The sequence below is a fragment of the Macaca mulatta genome, chromosome 18 (assembly GCF_049350105.2).
Source record: "Macaca mulatta isolate MMU2019108-1 chromosome 18, T2T-MMU8v2.0, whole genome shotgun sequence".
NCBI lineage: Eukaryota > Metazoa > Chordata > Mammalia > Primates > Cercopithecidae > Macaca > Macaca mulatta.
The window spans coordinates 73,930,477-73,952,648 of record NC_133423.1 but is presented as its reverse complement, the minus strand read 5'-3'; the positions used below and the strand labels follow the sequence as shown (position 1 = coordinate 73,952,648).

General features: G+C 35.9%; 1 protein-coding gene and 1 pseudogene across 3 annotated transcripts in view; one reads left to right on the top strand and one right to left on the bottom strand.

The window, feature by feature from the left end:
• Nucleotides 1-22,172, bottom strand: part of SMCHD1 (structural maintenance of chromosomes flexible hinge domain containing 1) — a 151,132-nt gene that overhangs the window by 101,979 nt on the left and 26,981 nt on the right. For all 3 annotated transcript variants that reach the window (XM_077974544.1, XM_077974543.1, NM_001258166.1), the window contains 8 exon segments: nt 17,024-17,138; nt 16,785-16,904; nt 10,546-10,712; nt 7,781-7,871; nt 6,870-7,080; nt 4,244-4,364; nt 3,984-4,167; nt 1,073-1,267 (listed from right to left, as the gene is read on the bottom strand). In XM_077974544.1, the coding sequence (XP_077830670.1) occupies nt 1,073-1,267; nt 3,984-4,167; nt 4,244-4,364; nt 6,870-7,080; nt 7,781-7,871; nt 10,546-10,712; nt 16,785-16,904; nt 17,024-17,138 (1,204 nt within the window).
• Nucleotides 12,114-12,148, top strand: LOC114673883 (U7 small nuclear RNA; annotated as a pseudogene).

Genomic DNA, 22,172 nt, shown 5'->3' with positions numbered 1-22,172 from the left:
ACAAAAGCTTCAGTATTAAGATTTACTAAGAGAAACAGCCTTAATAATAATTTCACATAACTTCTTTATTACAAAGTAAAAAACCTTGGTAACTATCATTAGAAAAACTAATGAAAACCGCATTCTAATATTCAAATAAAATTGTATTTTTGAAGTTCTGTACTTAACAAATTGTTGTAAAAATACCGCAACTTCTTTATACAAATGTGTTAGAATTAAGCATGTATCTTACAAGTCCATAATTCCTTCAAATTCAATTATAATGAATGCCAACGTACCTGAAACCTTTTTTCCCCCATAAAATTCTGCTCTCAGACGATGAACAGCAATTCATAAACTCGACAAGTTAACATTATTTTTCAAACACATCAGCTCAAAACTTGCGTATCATATTTCTTCTTCTTACTTGGCTTAAAAAATCTAAGGCAAATTTCCACTACTCCAATTCAGAAATTCCTAACAAGGACTACAAGAGTTTATCCACAACCTACCTTTCCTGCCCCATTTCTAAACTATTTCTCTTCACACATACAACAGGCAGCAGGACAACCCACCTCTTCTTACTACTTGTTTTTCTGCACTTACCTGTGCACATCTCTATGCTCAGATTATCTTCTAGAAAGCACTTTACTCCATCACCACTGAGCATTTGACTAAAATGATCACTCCCTTCTTCTTGTAACTCTTCACTTGGCTCCAGGGATGTCATATTCTGCTGGTTTCCTTCTATCTCACCAGCTTATCCCTGTCAGTCTCCTCTGACAGCTCCTCCTTTTCATTCTAACCACTAAATGTTGGGAAAGCTCCAGGCTCAATCCTTTTATCTCTTTAGCTATACTCACCAAGTATAGGTGATCTCATCCAATTCTATAGCTTTAAATGTACAATGGTGTCTCTAATTTATGGAGAGAACAGACAGCCTTCTACCTTGTAATTATCATCTGTGTAAACCTCAGCCTCTACCCCTTTCAAGGTCCACACAAATGCTACTTCTTTTCTATACATGTGATTTTGCATATGTTTTAAATTAAATTAAATATTATTTTAAAAAATGACAATAAGTTATACCTACCAGCTGTCCTGCTTTGTATATCTTTCCATCCCATTCTATTGCTGCATATGTTGCCCAGGGACCTTGCTTTTTAGAAGGAAGATCAGGACGTGTAATTATTCCCTTAAAAAGCGTAAATTTTATTTGTTTATCATACTTTTCATGACAATCCTTCAGCCACAAAGCAAATTCTCTGTCAATTTTCATCCGCTGTTCCTGTAGAATTTTAAATGTTTTATGAAATATAGCTACTAGTAAACAAATATAACCATAAACATTTGTCATTCATTTTATTTTTTCCTTTCATATACTCCAATTCAGAAAATCTAATAAAAAATTAAATATTCTGCTGGATCCTTCCCCTGTACACATTTAGGATATTTCAAACAAATGCATTACCAAAGAAGAAAAATTTGGTATCATTCTTAGAATCAAGGTCTCCGTGGTCAATATCAACAATAAAACCTTCCTTTCCACCTTTAACTCCTAGGATACACTAAAAACTGATGAACCCTTACTGCCTGGGAGGACAACTAGCTAGCTCCACAAAAGGGATGAGTGGAGGCCTTCTAACTGTAAACCACATTCTCAATGGGACAATAAAAATCTCACTGTGTATCAAGTACTTTATAAACGTGAATACAATATACAAACAGACAGATAGTAAATCTGCAGTAGTAAAATTTCACTGGGGAAAACAATTGAGAAAAAGATGCCAAAAAAGACTCCTTATGAAGGTGATAATGAAAAAAGGTTGAGAAACACTGCTATGCAAAATGTACTTCTTTTTAATTTTCTCTTTTATCTATATAGCCTATTCAAAAAAACTCATAATAGAAAGTCAAGTGTATTATAACAATACTTAAGAAGATGTGTTTTTGCCAACCATTCTTCACCCTTTTGGGAGAGAATAAGAAATCTCTGTTCAAGCATAAGGTGTTATACACTTGTTTGATGCCTGCCTCTAGGACAATGAGGAGGTAAAGACAATCTCCCAATTACATGCTTTCACAGAGGACAGTCTGTAAAGTTACAGAACTCCATTCCTTCTTACGTACCTTACACCATAAAATACCATTTCCAAAGGAAAGTAAGGCAAAATTAAAAATAATTTCAGCCTAAGTTTTTGAAGCTTGCTGTCAAGAAGGATACTTAGTTATTAATAAATTTGATTTTTTTTAAGTTATACGAATGAAAAAGAAATATATATACATGGTGAAGACTCAGAGGTCCAAAATGGTATACTGTTTCCAGGAAATGGCTGCCGCCCTTACTCCTATACCTAGGTTCCAACTCTTTCCCAAATCAGCAAATCATTGTCAGTTTGCCAGCTGACGTGGAGATTAAATTATTAACTAGGAACCAGAAAATCTGACTACCAAAATGTTAAACTGCCCCTTCTAAAACTCTCAGGATAGATTCACTATCAACCAAATTACCAGATGCTTTAATTCCAGACACTCAATAACAGTCAAAGTACAATTCAGTAGGCATGTCAAGTTAATCTAGGGGAAGAGTATGCAGACATTCATTTTATAATATTCTTTCAACTTTTCTGTGTATTTGAACATTTCTTTTCCTCCTCCTTCTTTTTTTCCCAAATAGGGCGTCTCACTGTATTGCTCACACTGACTCCTGGCCTCAAGCCATCCTCCTGCCTCAGCCTCTCAAGTAGCCAGGATTACAGGTGTGAACCGTTATGCGCAGCTTGAATGTTTCAAAATTAGAACATACATATTTTAAAAGTACAGTGTAACAAAGGAATAGAATTAACTTATTCTGGATAGCTTTTGAAAAGACCCACTGCTCAATAAATGTTGGATAACTAACACCGTATTATAAATGAATTGTAAGTGTATAATAAAGGAGTAGTAACTCATTTTGATAAGGCCTTTCTCAGTGCATAATTCTTAAAAAGCGTCCTAATCTTCTATGATTCAGAATCTTTATAAGAGCAAAATTAATTTCAACATCTTACAGGAATGACTGACTACAAACACTATGTACTATGCACTGTATTTATTGCCCAGCAATAAATTGATAATAAAATCATCTATTTCCTGGCAATTCGACATTAAACTATCGAAACAGTATCACGTAAAAGTCTCTGAGGTCTGTGCACAGAATACAAGTACACTAGTATGGTAGTTTCACTCAACTTTTTAACAAATTTCAAAGTGAAATCATTCTTGTTGTATCAACCAATGCATGTATTTTAATACCAATCAATCTCAAACCACCTTTTAGCTCAAAGTACTTCATAGTTTTACCCCATTTTTACCTTCAAGACTAGCTAAAAATCGTACAATTAGGTTATTCATGTACAAATATAGCCCTTAAAGCAAATACAATTGTTCATAAACGTTCTCATCAAGATGCTTCTGTGGCTTCTACTATGTCAAGGGCTAGATATTAAGATCTTGGCCGGGTGCAGTGGCTCACGCTTGTAATCCCAACATTTTGGGAGACCAAGGCAGGCGGATCACCTGAGGTCAGGAGTTTGAGACCAGCCTGGCCAACATAGTGAAACCCCATCTCTACTAAAAACACAAAAATTAGCCAGGCGTGGTGGCACATTCCTGTAGTCGCAGCTATTTGGGAGGCTGAGGCAGGAGAACAGCTTGAACCTGGGAGACAGAGGTTGCAGTGAGCCAAGACTGAGCCACTGCAATCCAGCCTGGACAACAGAGTGAAACTCCTATCTTTAAAAAAAAAAAAAAAAAAACTAATGAAGATATGTAAATTCTAGCCAAACCTAGTCTAATTAGCTTAAAATTTTTTAGTTATGTGAACATTTGACTGCTCATAAAAAATTTATACATCATAGTCTTTTGATGCAAAATATCAACAAAAGCCTACACTGCTAGTGTCTTCTTTTACTTAAAAATAAAACATTTGCAAATATTCACAACTTTATATTTAAAAATCATACCTGTCCATTTAAAATCCTTGTAAAAAGGGTGTTCTTATCTTTCAATTTTAGCTCAAGATCCATAAACGTCAGTTTATTTGTGCTGACCTGGAATTTGTCATTAGTGAATAATGCACCAGATATTCTATTGTAGCATTCAATTGGTGCAAGCCCTCTCTTCTTAGGAGGAGTACACCAGTCAAAGCTTGAACAGAACAAAATGTTAGTTAGTAAAAAAAATTAAGTGGTAAAAATATAATTTCAGCAAAAATCAAACTTACTCTTCAACTGATGTATATGGTATTAATCGTCCATTCCAAAAACATTCAAAAATAGGCCTTTTCCCTCTAGCTGCTTTCTCAAGTATGAAACAATCATCATCATCATCTTCATCTTTTAATTCTAGATCAAAAGGGCAAATGGAACAAAATGTTTATTGCTAAAATGTGAGAAATAATGAAACAAACACATATGATCTTTCAAATTGCATTCTATAAAACCTAAAGGTAGTTTTATACTCTGTTTGCCCACAAAAAGGCAGGTTTACAAAGTGGTTCCACATTACGAATGGTGTCTGTCATTTAAAAGTCAGTAATTACTTATATATGAACTAATGTACTAGCTACTGGGCCTGTCATCTTTAAACCTATTCATGAGGCTAAAAGAGTCTTACATCCAAAAAGATTACCCCCATAACAAAATCCCTCCTTCCTACAAATATAGGAGCTTAAATCCTGTATCTAAAATAGTTTCACAATTTTATCAGAACTAGCATGTTCACATGAAAATCACCTGAGAAATCTGACATCTAATAGCAGCGAGTTTACCTAGTTTGAACAAATTAGTGAATGATGCTAAAATTAAGCTTACTTTTTAGAAATTATTTCATTTTCAGATTTAACTAAGCATGGAAAATGTACACAGAACTGTAAGATATATTACTATGCATCGAGAGCATTAATTAGCACAATTTTCTATAATCTTATGTTTATTAGCAACACACTCTCGTGTATCCAGATAAATTAGGATTAAACAACATGATCCTGACATATTAACATCTCAGCTACCCTGCCATTAGTTCACGCACCTAAAACAAAACCTTCTCCCTAAAAGCCCTCACAAGAAGTCCCTTATATACAAGGTGCTTTCAATCAAACAAAACCACTTTGCTCTTAGAGAATCCCTCTGATTGATCACTCAACTTACTTGCTCTTCTTTTTAAGGCAGCATTTGAAAAAATTTATATCTTTTTGTCTATTAGCATACAAAAATTGGAAATAGTAAATTTAAGAAGTCAGAGACAGCCAGGCACAGTGGTTTATGCCTGTAATCCTAGCACTTTGGGAGGCTGAGGTGGGAGGATTACCTGAGTTCAGGAGTTTGAGACTACCCTGGGCAACATGACAAAACCTTGTCTCTAATAAAATACAAAAAAATTAGCCTGGTATGGTCGTGGGCACCTGTAGTCCCAGTTACTCAGGAGGTTGATCCATGAGAATTGCTTGAACCTGGGAGGCAGAGATTGCAGTGAGCCTACATTGTGCCACTGCACTCCAGCCTGTGTGGTAACACGAGACTTTTGTCTCCAAAACATAAAAAAAAGCAAAAATGCCAGTGGAGCCACTCAGTAACAACACATACTGAGCAGGAGCACTTAATAAATAGTGCTGAGCACTATTCTGAGAAGTTGCCCCAGTTTTTAAATTTGATCTTCACAACACCCTTATGAGGTGTGAACTACCCATATCCCAGATAAGGAAACTAAGGTAGGGAGTAGTTTGTCCAACAGAAAGCAGCAAAGATGGGATTCAAATCAGAAAATCTGGCTGCAGACCCTAGAAAACTAACAATGTACTCAGGAAGTATTCTGAAAGAAAAAGTTTAATATTGTTAACCTATCAATTCAATGCAATCCCAATAATCCCACTAGAATTATTATAAGTGAATGTATGAAGCTGATTCCAAAGTTATCTAGAAGAGCAAAAGTATTCTCAAAAAGGAACAATAGTGAAATGTTTTGTCCCAAACATACCAAATTACAAGATAAAGCTACAAGACAGTATCATTACTTATATACAAAAAAATAAATAGTACCTTATAGTAAAGAATCTAGACCTATGTACTTATGGGAACTTTATATTATAAAAGTAATATTATAAAAGTTCTAACTATTGGGTAAATTGTAACATTTAATAACTGGTGCTAAGAAACTGAGTATGAATACCACATAGAAAATAATTGTTAAATCCCTATCTCTCTACTGGGAAAAAAAAAAAAAAAAAGGGCCGGGTGTGGTGGCTCACGCCTGTAATTCTAGTACTTCGGAAGGCCAAGGCAGGAGGACTATTTCAGGCCAGGATTTCAAGACCAGCCTAGGCAACATGGCAAGACCCCATCACTCAAAAATTTAAATAAATAAAATCCCACCTTACTCTACATACAAAAATGGAAAACACAGATGCATTGACCATAAAATGACAACAAAATCAAAAAAGCTACAGATTTACATAATCTTGAGGTGTAAAAAGCCTTTCTACAGTAAGACAAAATCAGAAAGCAAAAAGAAAAAACTGATAGGTATGACTGCATAAAGTGTAAAACTGCAACAAGGATAAAGAGAAGAGAACATATAAACGATTAATATGCATACATATCTAAAAGTTTGGTTTCATAACAGAACTAAAAGAAGAGTTCATTAAAAATGTATTCACCTAGAAACGAACGTACATAAAAATCAGGAATTACAAAAATTACAAATACCTAAAACAACCTAAGACCTGCATAAGAAAAAGTTTTAATATTTATTTTTCTAACCTGAACAGCCCAACTGATAATCATTTAGAAAAACAAATTGCTGTCCCAAATCACAACTTCGTATTTTATAACTAAGATAACAGATTAACATACTTGATGGAAAGCATGGATCATCAGGGTAGGTTTCTCTATCATATAAGAATGGATGATAACGGATAATCCCTTCCACTACACCATCTCCTTCAACATGAGCTTTGAATTCAAAACTGTCAGCTGCTGTGTTTACATACAACGTCTGCATGTCGTCTTGTATTTCCCTTAGGTTGACAATCTTAGGTACCTTCCCTTTTTCAAACATAGAAATCTAAAATAAAAATGAAACAAAAATAATTAAATTCCATGGTAACTTTACTTTTGTTCTCAGCTATGATTCAACAATAGAATAAGCAAAAATTCTGTTTATTTGTACAAGTAATAATCTGGCTTAATGAAATATATATATTTATATATGAGTTAAACAGCTTTAAGTAGCATCTCGATAAGGAATATACTACTAAAAAATATAATATAAGCAAAGAAACAGCAAATCAGAGCTGAAGGACAGAAAAGTCACAATAATTCAAGGTTTCTTGCTAGAGGTAGGAAGTGGGACAACATTGTATGTGAAATTCTAACATGTGGGTTAGGGTATTGAGAATCCAATACTCAAATGCTCTGTGCCACTAAATCTTGTCACCATCATACAACTTCTACAAACAAAAGGAAAGCTACGTTATCTCCCTTTTCCTCCATGCTTCAAGAGATGATTGATGTTCAGTAACAATGCATAGCTCTACAGAAGAGAGACAAAAAAAGATAAACCAAGTACTACAGTAAATAAAGGTTCAAGAAAAATACATCTAGGAAAAATCTCTTTAGTTGGATATCAAACAATCAAAGTAGTTTGGTAAAAAACAAGGAGAGAAGTTGTCTAATTATCGAGTGTTTTTTATTAGCCCAAGTCATTTAGAACTGGAACAAATATCTCATAATTTTTAATATTTTAAGATGGATTTTTCTCTTACTTCAATATCAATATTGTTGAAAGGTTCAACTTCTTTTGATGTTCGTATTTCATTTCCTTTTGGGCCATGAATATAGTAATGATAAATATGCCTAAAAGAGAGAAGAATAATTTTATACTTTTAATTCACATAAAATTATAGTTAATGTAATCTTCTATCAAAAAATTTTAACACTATTTACTAGGTATCAAGCACTTTATTAAGCATTTTTAAACACATATTCCATTTAATGGTAAAAACAATTGAGATGCAGGTATTATTGCATCTCATTTTACAGATATAGACCCTGGGGTACAAGGAGTGTATGTAAGTTATCTGACATCACAGAATAGAGTTAGGGAGCTGTGGGCTTCAACTCAGGTCTTCCCAACTTTAAAGACCATATACACCACTTCCAAGAGGAATAATTCATCAAATAAATATAAATTAGACAGCAAGAGTCTATAATGCTACTTGCCAGGTACACTCCAGAAAGGACTCAATTATCGGGGGTAAACTGAATTCGATATCTAATGTCAATATGAGAATATCATTCTAGAACAGCAGTCCCCCACCTTTTTTGCACCAAAACCAGTTTCATGGAAGACAATTTTTCCAGGGATGGGAGTTGAAGGGGGGTGATTTGGGATGAAAATCTTCCACCTCAGCTCAACAGGCATTAGAGTCTCATAAGGAGCATGCAATACCTCACAAGCACAGTTCACATTAGGGTTCATGCTCCTATGAGAAATCTAGTGCTGCCACTGATCTGACAGAAGGCGGAGCCAGGAGGTAATGCTCACTGGGGCCCACCACTCACTGTGGGGCCGGGTTCCTAAAAGGCCACAGATGGGTACCAGTTCACAACCCGGGCGTTGGGAACCCCCGTTCTAGAACATTCATCTCTCCTCTCCTATAGCACTGAGACAATCTTATCCTAATATTCCAAAAACAAAACTACTAAGTTTGACATCATCTCACTGAAAACCAACACTCTGGAAATCAACACCTCTTTATTTTTTAAGAAAAGGTTTAAAAAGATTATATTTTGGTAATGTTGTTCAGGATTATAAAATACCATGTCTTTATTCGCAAAATAGAAATTTGCAATATTTCTTCATAATCATTCTTTATTAGAGCAAGAGTATATTTAAATTATGTGTTAATGTACACTGAGTTCCTTCAATAAAAAGAAACTATAAAATAGCTAATAAAATAAGTACTTGAAGAAAACTGCAAAGTCCTATTTAAATACCTTGGGTAACAGGGATAATAAACAGAAATATTCAACAAGAAAAAAGGTATTCCTAAAATCAAATTTATTTTCCCATAAAAAAATTTTTAAAATTCTCTTAGCATATAATTATGTATAAAATTGAGACTCTCAAATTAAGAGCAACAGTCTTTTGGGTAAATGTAAAAAGATGCATTTTTAAAATATGAATTTTGAGCAGATGTACCCATTTTGCAAGTCTCAGTAATTCAGACTAATGCAAATCAGGGAAACAATACAGTAAATCGTACGTACCACATAGCTATAAAAAAAAAATTTGGGGGCCAGGCGCGGTGGCTCACGCCTGTAATCGCAGCACTTTGGGAGGCCGAGACAGGCAGATCACGAGGAGATCGAGACCATCCTGGCTAACACGCTGAAACCCCGTCTCTACTAAAAATACAAAAATTAGCCAGGCGCGGTGGCGGGCACCTGTAGTCCCAGCTACACGGGAGGCTGAGGCAGGAGAATGGCATGAACCCAGGAGGCAGGGCGTGCAGTGAGTGGAGATCATGCCACTGCACTCCAGCCTGGGTGACAGAGTGAGACTCCGTCTCAAAAAAAAAAAAAAAAAAAAAAAAAATTTTAGGCCGGGCACAGGGGCTCACGCCTGTAATCCCAGTACTTTGGGAGGCTGAGGTGGGCGGATCACCTGAGGTCAGGAGTTCAAGACCAGCCTGGCCAATTACGGTGAAACCCTGTCTCTACTAAAAATACAAAAATTAGTCGAGTGTGGTGGCACGCGCCTGTAATCCCAGCTACTCGGGAGGCCGAGGCAGGAGAATCGTTTGAACCCAGGAGGCGGAGGTTGCAGTGAGCTGAGATTGCGTCATTGCACTTCAGCCTGGGCAACAAGAGTGAAACTCTGTCTCCAAAAAAAAAAAAAAAAAAAAAAAAAAATTAGAGCCATTAAATAACTATTCCTCTGATTTGGTCTAATGGGATATAGAGTCCCTACAAGTTTTACTGGAATAAAAACACATGATTATTTTCAGCACTAATGTCATACAGGCACATACATACATATATTTTTTATTTTAATAGGCTTGATGCATTCATTCACTTAATAAACATCTAAGCATCTACCATGTAGCAAGTATTCTGCTAGTAGACATTGGAGACACAGCAGTGAATTTAACGACAAAAATAAATATATGTGGTATGGAAGATTATGACAGGTGCTATGGAAAAGAAGCACAAAACGGGGTCGTGGAAGTGATATAGTGCTCAATTTGACAAACTGTGAAGTTCATTTTTAATTTTATAGTATTGTCAAAATCCTGTGCCTCAAATAATGCTCAGTACACTAGAGATGATCTATAAATACTTACAGAATAAAAGAATAGAGAGCTGTTTTAACACCAATATCAGAGTACTGGATAATATCAGAGTACTGGGAAGAAAATGAGATAGGAGCAAAAAGGATACCAAAGAGGCTTCAATGTATCTGTAATATTTTCAGTCTTAAAAAAGTTAAGTACCAACATTTCCTAAACCAAATATAATTACTTACGCTAACTGTCGTGTCCAAAGGTGGAAATAATTTTTCAAGTACTGTATGTGTTCTGGTTGTACCCCTGTGATAACCACAGCAGTAAAGCTATCTTTTTCCTTCTCCTCTATGATGAGATTATGTAGAAATCTTTCATCATCATTTGTAATGTGAACAGAATCAGAGGGCTACAAGAGTGAACACAAATACAACAGATTAAATCATCTAAATTATAATTATACAAATAGCTATTGCATCAAATTTTAATGTGATTTACTTGGAGTTTCACAAACAGGCTTCAGAAAAGCTTTTGGAGGACACTGGCCCAATATAACAAACTGGCTGAGCATGTGACAACACTGTGAAGACAAGGGAACTTTCACACAGACTGCTAAACTAGCATGCATAAAGAGCACCCTATCTTATAATGATAAACCAATTTTAGAATCATAAAGGAAAAGGTAAAGACAAATACCGAGTTTTAAAATGCCTTAAAAAATTGAGGACACTTACCCTAGGGTGGAATGAACCCTTGCTTGGGAGACCTACCACTTAACTTGGTCAGGACCAATGTCCAGCCCTCCATGTTCAAGAAAACTACAGGGCAGGCTGGACACAGCTAGCTAAGCCCAAACACATTGTGCTTAAAGGTAAAAATCATCCTGGACACCAGTCCACTTTCAGAGAAAATCTAAATATTCTCTGGAAGGGGGGTAGTAGGGGAATTTGAGGATAAAATTACAAACTTCTCAGTTTGTAGTATGAGTCTATGTTTTAAAAAATTCCAGGTCGGGTGCGGTAGTTCACTACTGTAATCCCAGCACTTGGGGAGGCTGAGGCGGGCAGATCACCTGAGGTCAGGAGTTCAAGACCAGCCTGGCCAACAAGGCGAAACCCCATCTCTACTTAAAATACGAAAGCAGCCAGGCGTGGTGGCATGTGCTTGTAATCCCAGCTACTAGAGAGGCTGAGGCAGGAGAACCGCTTAAGCCCAGGAGTCTGAGGTTGCAGTGAGCCAAGATCGCGCCACTGCACTTCAGACTGGGCAACAAGCATGTCTTAAAAAAAAATAAAACGACAACAAAAAAAACATGGTATGTGCGCACGCGTGTGTGTGCATGTGTGTGTATGCGTATACAGTCATATGCCACATAACATTTCTGTCAACAATTGACTGCAGTGGTCACATAAGATGATACAATATTGTAAAATCAGTGTACCTTTTCTATGTTTAGATATGTTTAGCTACACAAATATTTACCATTCTGTTACAACTGCCTGGGGTAACAAGCTGTACAAATTTGTAGATTAGGAGCAGTACCCTATACCATATAGCCTAGGTGTGTAGTAGGTTATGCCATCTAAATTTGTGTAAGTACGCTCTATGATGTTCACACAGCAACAAAATACCCTAATGATACAGTTCTCAGAATGCATCCCTGTCCTTAAGTGATATGAGACTATATCTACTGTGTATGTTGCTATGTAGATTTAAAAACTGTGGAAATAAAAACAGATCAAACTATTCTATCTAGGAAATCAGTTAATTTTTAAAAATAAGTATGTATGATTACTTGCTTAACTAAAAACAGTGTTACAGCTCTTTTAGAATTTGTCTATCAAATTCTAAAATTTCTGATTAAAAAATAATAAATCCTTTAAGACTATACCCCTTCAAAACCATTCTAATGCATCTCTATACACTAAATTGCTAATATCACAGCTACAATATATACAAGTAACATTTCATACACTTTGAGTCAGTAGAGTAGTCTGACTTTACTAATGATGCAAATTCATTATCCAAATATTTATCAAGCATCTTCTGTAAGTCCTATGCCTCAACTTGGGCCTAAGGAAGACAGGTTCAAGATAAATAAGACAGTGCCTTTGTGCTCTACAAATTCCATCTGGTAGGAAATGAAAAAAAACAAATGATTACAAAACAATATGCCATTATGTATGAAGATATGAACCAAGAGCTACACAGGTAAAAAGAGGGTGACAGTCACCCAGCAGATGACTGATTAATAACATTCCAGACAAATGAGAACATGAATTCAAGAGCATAAAGGAAATATGGTAGTTTTAGGATATATGATAAACATATGATAAAAGATAAGGCAGGATGGCTGAATTAGAGCAGTGGAAAGTGGGTGGAAGAGAGGATAGATGAAAGAAAATAATATAAAAGACAAAATTAAATGTGCTGAATGATTAACAAAAAGGATTATCAACTTTAACTGCATGGCTAGTGGATGCCATTAATTGAAAAGGGTAGTTGAGAGGGAAACAGGAGAAAGAGGGAATAAGAAAGGTTTCCAGATAATATTTGATCTCTTTCTCTTAAGAGACAGGGTCTATGTTGCCCAGCTGGTCTTGAACTCCTGGGCTCAAGAGATTCTCCCTCCTCAGTCTCCCAAAGTGCTAGGATTACCGGCATGAGCCACTGTGCCCAGCCAATATTTGACTTCAAAGGTACCAAAAGTGAGTTATTCCTCAAACACCTAAGAAAGAACATCTAACTGAACCTGGAAATGAGTGTACTGGACATGATCAGTTGGTATTCATCACCCATTCCTACTACCTTTTACTGTACTCTCTTGGGCTACAGAGGTTGGAAGGAAAAAAAAAATACTGTTTGGTTGTGGATGCAAATTAGGTTTCACCAATTAGACATACTAGCCAAAATCTGGACGCCAAAAATGAAGCAAAGGCTATTTCCTGAAGTTTCTTAAAGGTTTTCTGTTATCATACAAGGCACTGAAAGATCAGTAACCAGGTGTGTCAAAAGGCCACTGCAGCCCTACTTATGGCCAGAAATTCTGTTTTCCAGTCGTGGAGCAACTGTGGCAGTGAGAACATTCCAACTTTTGGATCACAGATACAGCAGTGAGTTCCTGAATTCCAGACCCAGTGGTGGTCCTCCAACTGAATGATTATAGCAAATGTTGCAGCATCCCTCCAGGATTAACTTCAGAGTCTTAGTATCATTCTTGAAGGCTTAGCCCATAACTCATTCCTTTGGCCCTTCCAATAATCAGGTAACCACCTGATTCCCTCTGTTAGATATTTTCTGTTTAAAGGGCCTAGGATGGTTTGTTTCCTTTATTGAAGCTAGCATGTTTCAGTGTCTCAGTCTTGAGAAAAGTTTTCACACGAAACTCAGATTTGAGAGCTTTTGACATAAGTAGCAAATACACATCTTTAGAAAAGGCAAGACTATTGACTATAGAACAAGAACCACCAACTCCACCCACATTCTGAAAACTGCTCACAGGTCAGAGACACAAGGCCAACAAAAATAGGCTGGAAAAGACTGGTCATAAAAGGAAACGGAACAGGTACTTATGTGTGTTGGGTAGAACTAAGCACAAAATACAGAAAAGGCTGGCAGAGAAATGGTGCTCCAGGAGACACAGTTCTATACAAGCTTCGTAATACGCACACAGTTTTGAAAACCACTTAAATTCTCAATTTCTATTTCTCACCAGTTTTATCACGGCAACTAATATTTCCACCATTATATTTTACAGGGCTTTGTGGTGGTTAAGACAAGATGGAATACTGTTACGTAAAAATATCAAAATATGCAATTTGTTAAGTAAATGAAACAAAGAAAAGAAAGTCATGTCCTGCACAAAGGTATATTAAGTTATCGAGAAAATAAAAGTGGGTAATAAAATGGAAAAAAAAATAATCCAACCCACCAACTAATGAAAGAAAAGGTATTTTTTTTTCACTTATCAAATGGCCAACATTTTGCTGCCCTTTCCCCTTCTCACTCTTTTGAAAAATAAATGGTCAGACATGTACTTCCATACGGTTGGAAATGTATGTGACTAGGGGTTTAACCTTTCTGACAAGCAATTTTGAAATACATGCCACGAACATTTTAAAAGTTCAAATTCAGGCTGGGCGTAGTGGCTCACACCTGTAATCCTAGCACTTTGGGAGGCCAAGGTGGGCGGACTGCCTGAGGTCAGGAGCTCAAGACCAGTCTGGCCAACATGGTGAAACTTCGTCTCTACTAAAAAAAAAAAAAAAAGAAAAAAAAAAGAAAATTAGCCGAGCGTGGTGGCATGAGCCTGTAATCCCAGCTACTCGGGAGGAATTGCTTCAACCAGGGAGGCAGAGGTTGTGGTGTGCTGAGATCATGCCACGGCACTCCAGCCTGGGCGACAGAGTGCAACGCCATCTCAAAAAAAAAAGTTCAAATTCATTATCACAGCTATTAAAATTATAACAATCTAAACTAAGGAAAAAAATTTTTAATTCAGGTAAAATGTTATGCAAAGATATTCACGGCAATGTCTTTACAATTATTGTAAAATCCTTTAAATAAGCCAAATGCTCAACAGAATCATGAAATTATGTTACAGTCATTGAAGGAAATGTTATAAAGCTACTAAAAACTGCTGTGTATCAAAACAATTTGTAAGATGGGGAAATATTCAATGTGTTAATTTTTAAAATGTGGGATCAAAACTATTAAGTAGGCTGGGCGCGGTGGCTCAAGCCTGTAATCCCAGCACTTTGGGAGGCCGAGACGGGCGGATCACAAGGTCAGGAGATCGAGACCATCCTGGCTAACACGGTGAAACCCCGTCTCTACTAAAAAAAGTACAAAAAACTAGCCGGGCGAGGTGGCGGCGCCTGTAGTCCCAGCTACTCGGGAGGCTGAGGCAGGAGAATGGCGTGAACCTGGGAGGCGGAGCTTGCAGTGAGCTGAGATCCGGCCACTGCACTCCAGCCTGGGCGACAGAGCAAGACTCTGTCTCAAAAAAAAAAAAAAAAAAAAACTATTAAGTATATATTTTAAAAAGCTGAATTAGAAGGAAATTCACCAAAATGTTTCAGTAGGCTTCTCTAGGACTTGGGAGTATTTTTATCTTCCTTATGCTTTCCTATAAAGCTTCCTACAAGTTATTTTAGAATCAGAAAACCAATGTTTTAAAAGTTCAAAATTACTTTTTAAAAAATTTGTATTGTTTTTGAGACAGTCTTGCTCTATCATCCAAACTGAAATGTAGCAGCATGATCATAGCTCACTTGCAGCTGGGCTCAAGTGATCCTCCCACCTCAGCCTGCCAAGTAGCTGGGACTACAGGTGCGCAGACCAGCACACCCAGCTTTTCTTTTTCTTTTTCTTTTTCTTTTTTTCAGTAGAGACAAGGTCTCCTATGCTATAGAGGCTGGTCTTGAACTCCTGAGCTCAAGCAGTCCTCCCACCTCAGCTTCCCAAACTAGTGGTACTACAGGACTGAGCTACCATGTCCAGCCCCAAATCACTTTAAAATAAAGATTTTCCCATAACTCCAACACTTTCGGAGGCCAAGGTTGGAAGATTACCTGAGTCCGCAAGTTAGAGGCTGCAGTGAACTGTGATAGCACCACTACACTCTAGAGGGACAGAGTGAGACTCCATCTCTTAAAATAATAAGTAAACTAACTTATATATTAAAGATTTTAGATTAAAAATCATGTTTCAGGCTGGGCATGGTGGCTCACGTCTGTAATCCTAGCACTTTGGGAGGCCAAGGTGGGCGGATCACTTGAGGTCAGGAGTTCAAAACCAGCCCGGCCAACATGGTGAAACCCTGTCTCTAGTAAAAATACAAAAAAAGTAGTGGGGTGGGTGTGGTGGCAGGCACCTGTAATCCTACAATCCCAGCTACTCGAGAGGCTGAGGCAGGAGAATCTCTTGAACCTGGGAGGTGGAGGCTGCAGCGAGCTGAGGTTGCGCCACTGCACTCCAGCCTGAGCGACAGAGTGAGACTCCATCTCGAGAAAAAAAAAAAAAATCATGTTTCAAACAGAGTTGAAGGGATACACAATAAATATACCATTTACTTGCCACTAAGATTCAAATTTTTTAACATTTTGTCATATTAACACAAGAATTTGAATGCAAACTTGTAACAGCAATCTCTCATTTATTTCTCTTGAGGTCCAATTTCCTGAAAGTACATTACCCTATTACTGTTTTTCTACTCTATAATTTTATTATATAACAAAGATTTTAAAATCCAAATTCAGACCAGGGAAAAAAGTTTACAATCCTACAAGCAATTTAAAGAAAGCTTAGTAAGCTTTATGAGACAACTTGTCTGAAGATTTTGGCTTGAGAAAGCCCATTTTTGTTGCTAGCATGACTAAAGGAAAGGGTAACTGAAAATTTCATACCTTCAAGTTAAGTTCTGTCCTATCGTCTATCCAAAGGAGTAAATTTATAATTATGAGTCAAAAATGTATTGTACCTTTCTGTTTCTAATATATCCACTATATATTGCCTCTTTATTTTTCTCCTTCTTCTCAAAATCTTCTTTAGAAAGCACAAGCTCATGAACATCTTGGGAATCTGCAGGTTTGCTTATCATCTGTTAAATATTAAAAAGAGTACTTTTTAAATTCCTAATAAACTGGTTAATGCATTTAGACAGAGTCAACTTCAAAATCTTTTGATCAACTTTCATTTCTAAGAAATCTTTTTACTTACTCTGGCTGATTGTCCGACAAAGAAGACAGCTTGCTTGCCCCCAACACCAAAATAGGAAATATCACTATTTAAACTGCGTGGCACTGGTACTGGACGAACATATCCTGAATGATCACTAAAATAAAACATTACATTAATGCAGTGATTTTAATCAAGCTAGTTAAGTGTCAAAAGAAACTTTCATTGCGCTTGTATTCAGTGTTAATGAAATGATCACCATGCCTGCAAACACCCCTAACTGAAAGCTGAAATAATCAGTGTCAAGACATCCACTCCAGTTCATCTCAAAGTGTAGTCCCCAGGCCAGATGCACTAGCTTTACCTGAAAACTTTTAAGAAATGTAAATTCTTGGGCTCAGTCCTACTAAATCAGAAAATCTCTCAGCAAACAGGACTAAATAAGTATTTTTATTATCCTTATGCCTCTAAAACTTTCCTTCAAAGCTGTTTGCTACTTCAAAACTTCCTAAAATATTGTCTAAAGAATAATGGTAATTAGAGCAAAGGAGAGTGTCACTTCCATATATCATGATAAATGAAGAGCTCTGAGGGAACACTGCACCATAACAACATTCTGAAGAAGAGGCACCACTGGTCTTTCAAAATATAGGCAAAGTCTCCAGGGACATCATCCCCCAATATCAGAAAGAAACAGAATGAAAGTGAAGCTGGAACCACTATTAAACTCAATGGTAAGATTAAAGAGCAGGTGTGACAAAGCTGGAGAGAATTAGAGAACAGAAAGATGCAAAGAATGTAACCACAGGAAACAAAGAAAGAAAACAAAACTGAAAAAATCAAAGTGGTGTTAAAAGACATAAATGACCAAAGCAAAATATCTCACACAAGATTAAATGTAGTTCTAGAAACAGAAGGGACAGAGAACGGAAAACAGCTGTAAATATGCTTGAACCAGTATGACATGGCTTCACAGATCCAAGAAAACGAAAAGAGCCCAAACAAGATACATAAAAAGAAATCAACATCACTGTAAACACCAAAAACCAAACAGAAGAACTAGAAAATAGGCTGAGAGATAAGACAGGATAAAATAGATTAGCAGGCTTTGACAGTGACAGTATAAGACAGAGAAGAATATTATCTCTGCAATGCCTGAAAAAAATCTGTTAACCTAAAATTGTCAACTAGAAAAAAATTAAGAATTTATAGATTAAAAACCAAAGTAATTTACCACCAGAAGACTTGTTCTAAATTAATGTTCCTACAAGCACAATCTAACATACAAGAGGTCACCATAATACAATACATACAAAAGTAATTTTTTTAAGTACTACATATGAGACATTTACTGGTGTGGTGAAAAAGTGGTATGTGTATATCGTTGAATTTCTAAAAAGTCACACTTTACATACCTTCAATAACAAAACTGTCATTTCAGGAAGAGAGTGACCAAAGCTAATGAAGTCCTTAAGTTGGGGGAAGGAAAATACTTTTAATCCTGAAATCTAAATATGCATGATAAAATTTCAAAGAAGATCAGAGAAGATATAAATTCTAAAATATTAAAAAGAAAAAAGGTGGATCAAGAAAATGAAACAGCAGAAGACAATAAATTTAAGAGAAAACAAAGAAACAGAAACAAAGAATGGGATAACCAAAAACATTTTAATTGGTATAAAAAGTCCTATCCTCATATATAAATAATCAAAATAAACATAAAGACAACATTGAGCAGGTAGGACACTGTAATACCAGAGATACAAAACAACAAAAGCACCCAAAAGAGTATTCCCTCACAATACCCCCTCAACATCTACAATCACATCCCCACACAACACACACAAACTGTCGACACAAAATAACACACACAAAATGCCTCCCCACACAACCCTGCATTTATACAAAACACCTCACACAATACACAAACATATCACTACTTTGTTTTTCTTTTCTCCACTTTTTTTTTTATTATACTTCAAGTTCTAGGGTACATGTGCATAACGTGCAGGTTACATATGTATACTTGTGCCATGTTGGTGTGCTGCCCCATCAACTCGTCAGCACCCATCAACTCGTCCTTTACATCAGGTATAACTCTCAGTGCAATCCCTCCCCCCTCCCCCCTCCCCATAATAGGCCCCGGTGTGTGATGTTCCCCTTCCTGAGTCCAAGTGATCTCATTGTTCAGTTCCCACCTATGAGTGAGAACATGCGCACACCACTACTTTCAACAGAAACGACACCACGATGCTACAAAGCATTCACACTGATGATTAAAAAAAAAAATCTTAAGTCAGAGAAAAACAGACAATATGTTCTGAGATATAAAGATAAGACTGACAACAGATTTCTCCTTACAAATGATGCAAGTTGGTAGGAAACTGAGTGACATATTTAACATATAGGTTTGAGTACCCCTTATCCAAAACGCTTGGGACCAAAAGTATTTCAGATTTCTGATTTCTTTTCCAATTTTGGAATAGACGCATTATACTTACCAGCTGAGCATCCCAAATCTGAAAACGCAACATCTGAAATGTTCCAATAAGCATTTCCTTAAGTGTCATGTTGGTGCTCAAAAAATTTTGGATTCTGGAGCAGTTCAGATTTTGTATTTTTGAATTTGAGATGCTCAACTTGTACTTAAATTTTGTTAAAGTCAAGCTCAAACTAGATGCTCAGCAAAACTATCTTTGGGGTTTGGGGGGAAGAGAGAGATCGTATCAGACATACAAAATCTGAAAAAAATTCACCAAGAACAGACTGAATTTATAAGAGAATGTTTAGAAAGATCTTCTCAGAAAGGAAAACAATACTAGATAGATTTACACAAAGGAATAAATACAAGCTCTAGTAAATATGGTAAATATGTGGGTAAACATAAACTGGTTCAGAGACTCAGATTTCGCATGCAAATGTTCATAGCAGCATTATCAAAAGACAAAAGGTAGAAACAACTTGTGTCCATTCATCTACGAACTGATAGACAAAATATAATATGGTTGTACAGTGAAGAATTATTCAACCATAAAAAGGAATGAAATTCTGATACATGCTACAACATGGATGATCCTCGAAAATTATGCTAAGTGAAGTAAGTCACGGATGACAAATACTGTATAACGACAAATACTGTACACTTCCACTTAAAGGAGGTACCTTGATTAGGTAAATTCATTGAAAACAGAAAGTACAATAATGGTTACCAGGGGATACAAGTGGGAGCAATGGGGAGTTACTGTTTAATGAGTAAAGCTTCAATTTGGGGGTACAGGGTGAAAAAACTTTCAGAATACATAATAAAAATAGTTGTAAAAGACTGTGACTGTAATTAATGCCACGGAATTATACACTTTAAAATGGTTATAACTGTAAATATTATGTTATTTATATCTTACCACAATTTTTTAAAAGAGAACTGCTTTAAAAAGGGACAGAACAGTGTGCTGTTGGAACACAGAGCAGATGTGTACAGTTTAGCAAGAAAGGTCAGGAAGTTGAGAAGAAGCCTTTTTACATTAAGGAGAGAGGCAAATGATTATTTAAAGCTAAATAACAATACTGTACTTTGACATTGATGCCAAAGTAAAATGTATAAAAACAAAAGTACAAAGACCAAGATAGCATAAATGGAAGTATACTGTTGTGATGTATTTATATGTGAAGTGGTTTAGTATTACTTAATACAAACTGTGATAAATTAAAGAGTTATACTATGAATCCTGGAGTTTCCAGTAAAGTAACAGCTATAGTTAATAAGCCAAAAAGGAAATAAAATGGAATCTCTGTCGCTCTTGCTCTCTCTCCCTCACACACACACACACACACACACACACACACACACACAATGAATCTGCAATAAGGCAGGAAAAAAAGAAAATGGGAACAAAAAATAGGCAGGAAAAATAAAAAATAAATTAACAAAGATGGTAAACTTAAATCTCAACACATCAATAATCCAATTAAAAGCAACTGATCTAAACACTCCAATTAAAAGGCAGAGATTGTTAAATATTAAGACACAAATATGCATTGCCTAAAAGAAACCCTCTCTAAATATAAAGAGACAATAGGTTAAGAGGTTGGAAAAAGATTTACCATTTTAACACTAATGAAAAGAAAGCTAGAGTGAATATATTAACACCAGACAAAGTCAATAAAAGACACCAGGAAATGAACAAAGAACAATTAAACAAATAAATGAGTAAATAAAATAGACTATCACTCTTTGTATTATTACATTTAATTACATTATGGATGTAATAATATCCAGTATTATTTTCCTTTCTGGATAATGTAATAATAACCAGTATTGTTTTCCTTTCTGAAGATCTTTCTAAACATTCTTTTATAATTTGAGTCTGTTCTGCATGAATTTTTTTCAGATTTTGTATGTCCGATAGGATCTCTCTCTTTCCCCCAAAACCCAAAGATAGTTTTGCTGAGCATCTAGTTTGAGCTTGACTTTAACAAAATTTAAGTACAAGTTGAGCATCTCAAATTCAAAAACACAAAATCTGAATGCTCATTATACATTCAATTACATTAAATGTAATAATACAAAGACGCTAAATGAAACTGTAAACATGGTTATAAAACATGACCCAACTATATGTTGTCTATAAGAAACCCATTTCATATATAATAATGAAGGTAGGTTAAAAGAAAATGAATGAAAAAGTATATAGCATGAAAACACAAATGAAAAGAAGCTGGGATGGCTATATTAACAGGTAAAGTACACTCCAAAGCAAAGAAAATAACCAGTGACAAAGAGCAACACTACATAATGAATAAAAAGGTCAACCAAGAAGGCACAGAAGGCACAACAATCCTTGGAGACTTCAATACCCCTTAGTTACTACCACATAGAAAATTCTGCAAGGATACAAAGAAATGAATAGTATCATCAACCTATAGAATCTAACTGACATTTTCAGAACATTTCTCCCAACAAGAGCAAAATACACCTTCTTTTCAAAGACACATAGAAAATTCACCTACAAAGATAACATCCTGGATCATAAAACCCAACAAATGTAAAACAGCTGAAATCACTTAACAGTACATTATCTAGCTATCATAAGATTGAACTTGAAATCAATAGAAAGACAATAGGAAAATCTGTTGGAACACTTACAAATTCACGCACTGTTAAAACAATCCATGGGTTAAATACCAAGTTGCA